General features: G+C 32.7%; 2 protein-coding genes across 2 annotated transcripts; one reads left to right on the forward strand and one right to left on the reverse strand.

Moving 5' to 3' along the window:
- The first annotated feature begins 258 nt into the window (after positions 1-258).
- Positions 259-1,685, forward strand: LOC149883386 (uncharacterized). Its single transcript, XM_090100176.1, has one exon. It carries the CDS (start codon positions 394-396, stop codon positions 1,312-1,314), a length of 921 nt encoding a protein of 306 aa, XP_089956302.1. The 5' UTR covers positions 259-393; the 3' UTR covers positions 1,315-1,685.
- Positions 1,686-2,666: 981 nt separating this feature from the next.
- Positions 2,667-6,037, reverse strand: LOC145181831 (uncharacterized). The gene is made up of 2 exons (XM_080057005.2): positions 5,899-6,037; positions 2,667-3,879 (listed from the first exon to the last, which is right to left on the reverse strand). Exon 2 carries the CDS (start codon positions 3,870-3,872, stop codon positions 2,817-2,819), a length of 1,056 nt encoding a protein of 351 aa, XP_079913131.2. The 5' UTR covers positions 3,873-3,879; positions 5,899-6,037; the 3' UTR covers positions 2,667-2,816.
- Between the last annotated feature and the right edge of the window lie 4,887 nt (positions 6,038-10,924).

Here is a 10,924-nt window from a genome sequence, read left to right on the forward strand (position 1 = left end):
TAATAGATCTGTTATCAACAGATAACAGATCTATTATCTTCACCGAGTGTTTGAAACCATTCTTCTTCTCAGACAACGTCATTCAGGAAGTTTTTCAACTAGCGTTTGGAGTTTTTTACTAAAAACCCGTAAAAGAATCAGTTACCACTGTTTCCGCTTCTTTCTCGTCTTATAATCAATTGGGTTTACACAAAAATATACTTAATCCCGACTGTAAAGGAATGTTTTTAGTTATCAAATATTAAATAGATAATTATAGCTAACGATAAAAATCTTTAAAAGGAATAAACACTTATAGTTAAAATTACAAAAATAATAAAAATTGATGCTTTTAAAGTTTCTTATGAGCAGCTGTAATTAACGCAAGCAGAGGCTGTTTGAATAAATAAAAAAATGCTTCAAAGACCAGTTCATTCGCATGGTATATCCAAATGGGGTCATAAAAAAAGTTTTTCTGCTTCAACAGAAAAAGAACTGCTGTTTTCACCAGCATCGAGAAGCTCATTTTCAGGCGCATTGCTGCAATGCGGTATTTTTTTACAGGATACCACCAACAAGTTCTTGCATTTACCTGAAGAGGGTCAAACGGTAGGAGAAAAAAATGTCTATAAATCAAACGAATTGGAAAACGACGACTTGAATTCTTCTTTTCAAAAACTGCTGTCTTCTGACAATAAGGTGGTTGAAGATTTACCAAATTTTTTAAAAACCCAAAAAACTCCGACGACGGTCCATAGAAGCTTCAGTTCACCAGAGAGTTTTCCGTCAATTGTTAAAAGTTATTCGGCATTATTCAGCCCCTTGATTTTTGGTCGATGTTCTAAAAATCACTTTGATAAATTTGCTCATCCCACTATTGCAGAAAAACCCTTAAAATATATTTCATTAGAAAGAAAAAAAGCTTATCATGATAAAACCTATCGAATCCGAGGGGATTATTTATCTGCTAATGAAAACAACGTTACAGCTAGTGGCGATGTTTTTTTAAGATACAAAATTGATGCTTTAGTCTCCAGAATTGTGAAATCCACTATGAGGAATGTGTCGTACGATAGTACCCTTTCAAATACAAGAGCGCACAAAATAACTACAAAACTGGAGAGCATAATCAATCCTCTCTTGAACACCAATAAAACTTCATACAAGGTTGTGGTACAAGTGTTTATTGGTGAACTAAAAGACAAAGGGTTATCATTTGCAACGCAATGCAGCTATCAACCGGCGGAGGATTATTTCAACGCATCAATTTATCAAATAGATAACATGCTCATCTGCGTAATTGTAGCCGCAACAAAATTTTCAAATGCTGCTTGATGGCTTTTTGTTTGTGAATTTTCTTGAGAAAAAAAAGCGAAGAAATTAAGAAATTGTAATGGGTGCAGGCGCTTGAAAGTTGAGACACTCTTTTTACGCTTTTGCCTTGATTGTCAGTTAAAGAAAACGCTGTATCCATTTCATATCTTAATTAAATCTAGGTGTCAAGCAAAGCATTAATGCAGATTTACATTTAGAAAATTCCAATTGCAAAAGCTATAAAATCTGAAGACTTGCTTATCCAATTTGTTTTTATAAACATTCCCTGACAACGGAGTTTCCCGCAGAGCTGAAGGTTTCTAAGAGAAAGGGCTCAAAGTAATAAATGAAATAAGTGTTTCGACTTGATGATTTTTGATCATGAAGATTTTTTGCATGTTCGTATAATTCAGCTGAAATTTATTTATAGAAAAAAAGCTAAGCACTTTTTACACCAAAATAAAAGTAAAGTAGTTTAATAGTAATGATCAGTTAGAGAATGGTCGGCGACAAATGAGTTGTCATCTATAGTTTATACTTCCTCATTTATTATATGACTATTGTCGGTTTGTTTATTGATGAGATTTTATAGATTACAATAAGTAAGAACTAAACGGAAGCGAAAACCTGCTTTAAGATAAAATTTGTCTTAGGTTGTCATAGATGTTATTACGTACCAATTATTGTCATACCAATTGTCGTCTTTGCTGCAGTCTCAGTAAAGTTTTGCTTTGTCAGAAAATTTGGCCATGTGAAAATGGACCCGTTTGCGTCAAAGGTCGTTTTTTTTTGAAATTCTCATTATTAGAGCAGTTTGTTGTAAATATATTTTTACAAGAATCGTTGAAATGAGTGTTGACTTATTTCATAAAGAATTATTTTTATTATAATTATTTATAATTTATTGTATATAATTATTTATTTTATTTACTTATTTCATGAAGATTTTTGGTATTTTTGTATAATTCTGCTGAAATTTATTTTTAGAAAAAAATGAAAAGAGTTCAATAGAAGCCATTTTCTTTTTGCTCCAAAATTCTCATAGCAAAGAATCATTGAAGCATAAAATGAACGCCAACTTAATTTTCATCTTTAACTTGTTTAAAAATCTTTGAACATTTGACAGTTAAAAACACACATTAAAAATTCTAAAACAACACGAAAATGCTCTTTCACACAATGTATTGTTACAATATATTTCTGTGTAATAAATAAATAATATTATATAAAAAAAATATGTACATTTTTTGAGCGATTTAAAACATGCTTTTGCAACTTTTTGCTCAACTTTCTTAAAGTTGCAAAAGCATGTTTCCGGAGATAATTTTCTCTGATATTCAAACCAACATATTTGTCTTAATTTCAGAATAAAAGATAAAAGTCGTATATATAACAGACAGTAAAATATGAAAAGTATAGGCTATAAACAGAGATTGTAAAACCTAGAGTGGGAACAAGTAGTTTGTAAACTGCTAATGTTACCTCTACACAGTTTGCATAATTTTGCACAATTTTTAACTAAGTTATACCTTTTCTACAACAACGATGGCGCACACAAACATATCGTCTGTTTGAAAAGTTGAAGAGGCAAAATAATCTTCAGAAAACTGATAAGTACACTGCGTAGCAAAGCAAATCCCGTGACCTTTTAATTCACCCATAAACACTTGTGCAACTACTTTATAGATGTTTTCATCGTTTTGTAAACAGTTCTTGACTGCATTTTCTAAATTTTTACTTATTCTCCTGCAACGAATTCCAGATAGTTCATGGTCAAAAGACATTTTTGTAGTGTTTCTTTCTAACGTGTAAGAAACAAGTTGCTCCAGACGTTCGTTATCAAATTTTAAAATTTTTCCTAATATAAAAATGTCTTCTGTACCTCCAGAGCTTCTTCGTCGAGTTATGATCCGATTCGAAGCAGGATGCAATCCATTTCTTCTTTGTTGCAATAAAACTTTAATTGAGTGCTTTCTCTCCACCTTTAAATCACATGTAGTCTGTCTCTCGGAGCAGGTTCCGAATACTAATGGACTAGCAGTAACAACATTAAAAATTCGCGTTTGTAAATTAGGAAGACTTTTCCATCGTCGATTAAAATTTTTAGCTCTTAATTTCTCTGCTTTTACTCGTTTTGGTAACGCATCTAGAACATTACCTAATGACAGACTTCTGTTGACTACAGCCTTGTGACAGGAATCTGTATCAGAGTTAATGCTTTCATCAATCGATTTCTTCGATCGAAAAAAGTTGAAACTTTTACGTCTCGGAAAAGGCGAAGTGGTCGGTGAGCCATTTAATGGTGAATTACAAGGCGAATACCGCTCCTTTGATTGGAAGACGTCAGCAAGATTCAAAAACTGCATCAAGGCTGTTGTGGTTGATGAGCGTTTTCTTTTAGTCTTGTCTGAATCAGCAGATTTTGTTTTCTTAAGGAGTTGCTTTGATATATATTTAATTACAGGGGGCTTACTAAATTTCTTTGACGGCTGATTTTCACGGTTCGACATTGATCGTGGTCTTGCAAAATTCAATTTATCTTCATTTTCTACATCAGCTAGCATCTTAAGGACCTCCATTTCTTTCCTGTTTTAAGCAAAAACCATTAACAAAACTTATGGTTCAATCACGAAATAACCAGAATTACATCGAGAATTACGTTTAAAAATTTCACAAAAGTTTCTTGCGTAAGACGCATCTATAAATACAGTAATGTTGTTTTAACAAGCTAGGAATCTCTCAAAGCATTAAATCAAGTGGCATGTTAGGCATTGACATCAATAATGTTACTCATACAAATTTTTAAAACTTTCAAATCGCTATTTTATTTAAAAATTCTTCTATGCGAAACGTTGAGAAAATAAAACAAAAATAATTTCAGAGGTGTAAAAATAGTGAAAAAAAAAATATTTTTTTCAGTGACCCGATTTATCTTCTATCACTTTTTCATTTTTTTTTCCCGAAAAGTTTCACTTATGTTTGTTGGCTGAAAATAAAAGCTTGAAAATCAAGATTAGAATCAAAGATTCAATTTCACGAGTGGACTTTCCATAAAGTCAAATTATGTAAATCGCTATGTTTCGCAGATAAAAAGTTTGCTTCATTTTGATTGGTTGGTCGATGGAAAACTAGCGGGAAATATATTACTAAGTTATACCTTTTTCTTGGTTAATGTCCCATTTCCTGAGCATAATCTTGTTTTGTTATTCAGGCCCATCTTGGTTATAAATCATTCACCGAAAGAATTTATAAGGTGAAAATGATTTTAGAAATTTGGTTTGAAACAAATTTGATAATATAAAGGCTCAATCAATTTTATTTTTAGCAACCCGCCAAAAAAAAGCCTCATTAAATAACATCTGAGTTACGTTAGCGTTGGAGGCATTCGTGTTATTTTACATGGTTTTTTCACAGAAGTTCTAAAAATGCCTTTTCAAAAACCTATCGCGAAAGCAAAAGCATTTACATTGAGATTCAACGGTCAATTTCTCTTTTGATGGTTTTGAACATAAAAATCGTTTTAAACATTTCCTTTCATTTTTTAAAAAAATTTCGAAAAGATTCGTTTGTCTTTGTTATTTGCTACCCGCCTTCAATGCATTATGTAAAACATAGTGAAGCACGTACACGTATGCAAGATATATTCTACATATACGTGTACACAAACAACGTAAGCCTTTAAAAATGTCATGACAAAGAAACCGTGGAGGTTTTTCAACATCTTAAGTCCCGCGTCTGGGATGGTATATTAGTTACTCCATACTGATTTTTTTAAAAAGTTTAAAAACATAATTTCTACAAATATTTTTTGAAATAGACCTTTCAAAATATTTAAACTATACAATCTTGTAAAACTTATGCAATCGAAACATTTAAAAGTAAATATATTTGAAATGTAAAAGCGGTTTGTTTAGCATCGTGAAATATCACAGTTATGCAACGTAGAAATTTAAACTCAAAGGTTTCACATAATTGTCCTAATTATAAAAAATAGAGAATGTTTTTGTATGGTAAATATTTACCAAACAATGATATACAAATCCTTCTTTTTAAAAAACAAACACAAGATTATGGCGTTAAAGAAAGAAAATTATTGCTGGATGGCATAATCCAATAACCAGCGATAATTAGTATGTTATACATTGGGGACTGAATAATAATTGCGCTTAATCCTTTCTATTACATAGGGTAAGCCAATTTCTAAAAACCTATTAATGATATTTGTAAATGTATTTTCAACAACTCGGATTGCAGAATAAAAGAGGTTTTTATCGTAAAAAAAATAAACCCCCTATAACCTGTTACAAGACTTTTTACATTCACTGGCGTGTATGGTAAAAATTTGGTGGAGGAGCTTTGTCACATCCTACTCATATGACCATATTAGCCTGAAACATACGTACAAGTATACGAACGTAAACATGCACAATATATGTATAATTGAGGGAGGAAATAGATTTAGGACAAGATGACAACCATTCAAACGAATACATGTAAGAAATAAAAATTAAAAAACTGCGTGAAGAAAGTTTAAAAAAATTTAATATCAAGAATATACGAATAAAGTTTCACATCTTTTGCTATTCAACCAATATTTCCTCTTACCTTGAGAATTTCTGCACACTTAAACACACAAAGAGTCACGATTTTATTTGACAAACATTTTTTTCGAATGAGATAAAAATTTCGCAAACGGCAGGAGGGATAAATGTAAAGAACAAAGGCCCAAAAAAAAGCTCCGAAACAGTTATTTACTGGACTTAAATAAAAGTCGTTCAGCCGAAGACATAAATAATTGACCATCAACGTGCTATCTAAACAACTATACGAGTAGCTAAAACGTCACAAATGTTTGTTTGCAAAAGATTGCACCCATGATCAACGCAATCGATAGCAACAACCATAGAATTATCAATGCTCTTCAAAAATTCCAAAATAATACATTACAAGGAAACCGAAAAAGAAATGTGAAAATAAAATAGTTGAAATAGTATTTTTACTTTTATCATTATTGTTTAAAAATCAAAAATCCTTTTCTTCACTTTGAGGAAAACTCTAGGAAAACTGTTTAAAAGAGTTTTTTCCTTAAAACTCTTTTAAACAGTTTTCCTCAAAGTGGAGAAAATCGAAAACGTCTTTTTAAAATGTTATTTATTTGTTAAATGTTGTTATTTACTTATAGCATTTCTCTCGCCAATTAAATGTCTTCGTCTCAGGCGACTTTCTAAAAATTAAGTTTGACGAAAAACGTGGATGACTATAAAGTTAATTCGTGACGTTCTTTGTCGTATTCGTATTCAACCAACGATATGCATATCAAACCTGTCTTTCTTTATTTCCATCTAAGCGATACGAGAGAAAAAGTACACCGCCACAGTTCTTTTCAAAAATGCATGATTCTTCACCAAAATAGCAAATAACCTTCGCTATTGTTTACAATATAATTAAGGACCTCGGCGTTTGAGAACGCTGCGATTTGATCTTGAAATTTAAAATCGAACTTTCGATCGATTTCAATTATTCGCAGCGCTAACTCCGATGTTAAATTTGATAGTTTTTACTGCAAAAAACCTCTTGTAATTATCTGATAATCCTTTTCTTTCAAAAATGCATAACAAGTACAATTTAGGACCTTTACCATATTGATCAATCAGACTAATTTTGCCAGTGTGGATCCTACGTTCTTCACAATCTTTATTTAGCGAATAGATGAGTTTTATTCACGGAAATTGTTGTCAGATGCGATTTCATTTTCTTTCCTAACGTTTTAAAAATTCTTTTTATAAATGATAAATTAAAAATAATTGATACTTAGCATTGGCAGTGGAAAAAATGCGAAAGCAAACTTTTAAGGCACGAAAGAAATATTTATACTCAATACATAAAAGATGTTTTAAGTTTTATAAATATAATAATTAATAAAAAATATAATAATTGGTACCTTTCCACCTTAAAGTTTATATGGCCTGTTGAGTGGCTTGTTTTTAAAGATCTGAATTAGTGTGTGAACACCAAACTTCGCATTTTGGATTTTTTTTTGGTCTCAACTCTTTTCTCTTCAGAAATAAGGGTTGGCTATTTGCAAACATTTGTGCCAGCTTTGGTAATCTAAAAGCTTGAACAATTACATGTACAAAATCACACAAACAGTTTTCTGTCTTTTAAAAAACTAGTGCGCATTTTTTTCGTGCATCTGTATTATCACGCCAATAGGAGTTGACTATGCAAGCACTTGTACCAACACAAAATTGTGTTAAAAGTTTAACTCTTGAAATCATTAACTTTCTTTTGTCTTTACTTAGTACGAGTATCAAAATTTTACTATAAAAACCCAAAGTTACGAGTGTGGTACTGCAGCTGTCAAAAAGTTAGCAGCTAAGGCTAAGGTAATCAGCGAAGTTACACACGCATTTCAAAAGAGACAAGCAATATGGTAGATATACATGCTTGCTCCACAATATATTCCGCGGCCCATGATAAACGAGGTCCAACCCAATGCAATTCGCCAACTTGACCTGCTATACTTAACACATGATATGATACGCCGCAAAACTTTTAAATACGCGCTAACTGTTGTCGTTATTAGGTCGAAATGTAAGGAGGCTGAAACCGTCACAGACAGAAGCTCTCCTGAAGTTGCTACAGCTTTGACTCGAATTTATTGTGAGCCAGGGCTTTTTAGCGGTTTCTTTATGTCTTGTGTGTTTCGGTGTGTTTAGTTTTAGGATGATGGGATGGGGCATTAGTAATTCGTAGGTTTGGTGGATTGAGTTTATAGAGGTTAGGGAATGCCTCTTGGTTCTGTGAAATGGTAGTACTCTTACTTATTTACGTTCATACTTTTCTTTACTTACTTATATTACATATATTCATACTTTTCTATATATACTATTTATATTCATATTTTTCTTTATGTTAACACTTTTACTTTATATTTCTAGTTTAAATTGCAATAGTAACAATTCTTTTTCCTTTAAGTTTCTTTACCGTCAATAAAATTTTCTCCACTTTAAATTATAAAAAAAACTATTTCTTACACTCTCCTCCAATCGTAAAACTAAAAACTCCGCACCACTAACCGCACTCTTTTGTGTACTTTTTTGAAATCTTTTTTGTATATCATTTTTTTATATCCTTTTTGTTAATTCTTTTTCCTTCGTATATATTTTATGTATATTATCTTCACATGTTTCTCGCTTTTTACACGGGTTATATTGCTTTTGGCGTTGATGTCTTTTTATTTTCATTAGTTAGTGTGTAAAATTTTGATAAATGTTTTTGGATGGTTATACTGTTATAAATAATATCTTATTTCAATTAGAATTAGCTTCCTTATAATATCAACGAGGGCCTTAACGTGGCCAAATTTACTACAGGTAGATCCAAGTCGCGACTTCATGGAAGCCTTCAGTTAACTGCTCAAAAAGTACAATCTAAAAGCGTGCCGTGGCCGATTGTACACTAATTGAGACTAAAGCATCGCTGAGCGATTCAAACAGATGTTTGCTGTAAGAATATTCAGGCATCAATATGCACAGACCTTTTGCTGAATGCAAGAGATTCATCCGAACGTAGTACTAAGTAGTTGCGAACTTTGCTTGAAGTTGTGGACTCAACAATAAACCAACTTGTCTGATAGGGAAGAAATCTTAACTTACAATAAGAGTACAATGGTAACAATGTGATCAGTCAGAGAAACCAGCCTGCAATATGCTACCTAACTGATGGACCACCAAAAGCATTTGTTCGTGAAGAGATTAAGTTTAGTCTTTTTTAGGAGAAGTTTGTAGGATATGCAAGATAACGAGAATTATTGCGCGGAATTGAGATCATAGTAATGGATTAGCAGGTTAATAAAATTCTCTAACTCATCAGCGAGTAGTAGGGCGTTAGCTTTTCAAGTATTGTGGTAATCATCAAGAGCTTTGTTCCTAATTGCATTCCAATTATGCTGCCCATGTTGATAGTCTGCGTTAGTAACCCTTTACCAAGATGGATACACACGCTTGCGACGTAACAATTTTTACTCGTATGGGTACACATGTTTTTGACGTAAGAATTTTTAACTCATCATCTGTGCAACCTTTCCTAGCATTTTTAATTTTGAGGTAAGAGTGTCTAGAGAAGTTCAAGAACTAAAAGTTTCAACGAATTGAAGCTGTCTAACATTAAAGTTGTATATATTTCCATATTAATTGGTATGCAGTTTATTTTTTCATTTGCAGCTTCTGATTTTTCAAGCGCTGACATAATTAGATGCCCATCATAGCCTCTAAGTTTGTGAAAGACCACTGGCACCTTAGTTCTACAAGGATAGATACGTAGCTTAAGGTTGCATAGATTGTGTGCTGCATCTCAATATTTTCCAGAAATATGGCAGTGATCTCGGACTTAATTCATTATTCCTACACCTGTCAAGCATCTCATCACAAATATGACACTGTATAGCATTATTAAACGCTCATCAATTATCTGCAGCCACGATCATATCTGCCTAATAGCGTGAAACTTCACGGATCTCTTCCATTTCAGCTCACATGGCTGTCAAGTATTGCTCCACAGTGTCTTTATAACGCTACAATACTAGCGCATTAAATACTCTATCACTGCTACAATACTACATAACCGTTCTTTTCAGGGATAAATGATGGTCGCGTTCTGTTTATAGAACGCTCAGTAACTACAGAATTATGCCCCGGTTGTTGCGAATTAAAAATATAGATCGTCTTGCAGAGACTCAAACACAACACATGTGGCAATCTAAAAGAGCTCTTTCCTGGATCAATATCATGGAAAATGAAACAAATGATTATAAAAATAAATATTAGCGCAGGAGGACAATATCATTGGACTATTTTCTCGGTCGCTTAACGCGTTCTATGTTCATTTTGTGTCACTGAAAATCTGGAGTGTTACAATCTGCAGTGCCTGGTAAGATATTATCCCATCGCTACGACATTCTGAGTCCATCTCTTAGAGACAATTGAGAATTTAATTGTAGTTTTATAGTGATTTGCGCTACCACCGCATATTTAAATAAATGCTCGATGAAAAAGGTTTGGAAGATTTGGTAGATGAGACTAAACAATTGGTACAGGTAGATGCAACAAAGTTGCTGATTGTGATACACCTGGCATCAAACGTTATTGACATCGTCTCGCTACAGCCATCTCTGTAGGGAACGCATAAGATTTTCTCGGATGTGCTTTAAGACACAATGAACTTTTATGAGTGGTTCCTGACAAAATCAATATATTGTACGTTGACTATACAGTATGAATGGGAAGAAGTATTGGTAAAAGAATTTCACGGAAAGCAACTCAAACTTATACAGATCTAGTCAAAAAAATATTTCCTGTAGAAGACCATAGTCTACTACAGGATGATCTAGACAATAACCCACTATTTCAACATTCTCTACCTTTCATTGTAGTAGAGGCATACCACGAATTCAGAAGAGCTTTTACATAGCTGAGCGTGATATTGAGTACGCTTTAACATGTTGTTGTAATACGTCCGGCTTAGGGTCAGCACACTAGTTCTAACAAAGAGGTTGACTCATTTGAACATGTTAAACAATTGCAAGATAACGTTGGTGAAACTTAATGGATAAAGATAATCAAGACTCAGT

This window comes from Hydra viridissima, unplaced genomic scaffold (genome assembly GCF_058129835.1).
Source record: "Hydra viridissima isolate aposymbiotic clone 2 unplaced genomic scaffold, HvirCarnegie_v1 scaffold_10, whole genome shotgun sequence".
Taxonomy (NCBI): domain Eukaryota; kingdom Metazoa; phylum Cnidaria; class Hydrozoa; order Anthoathecata; family Hydridae; genus Hydra; species Hydra viridissima.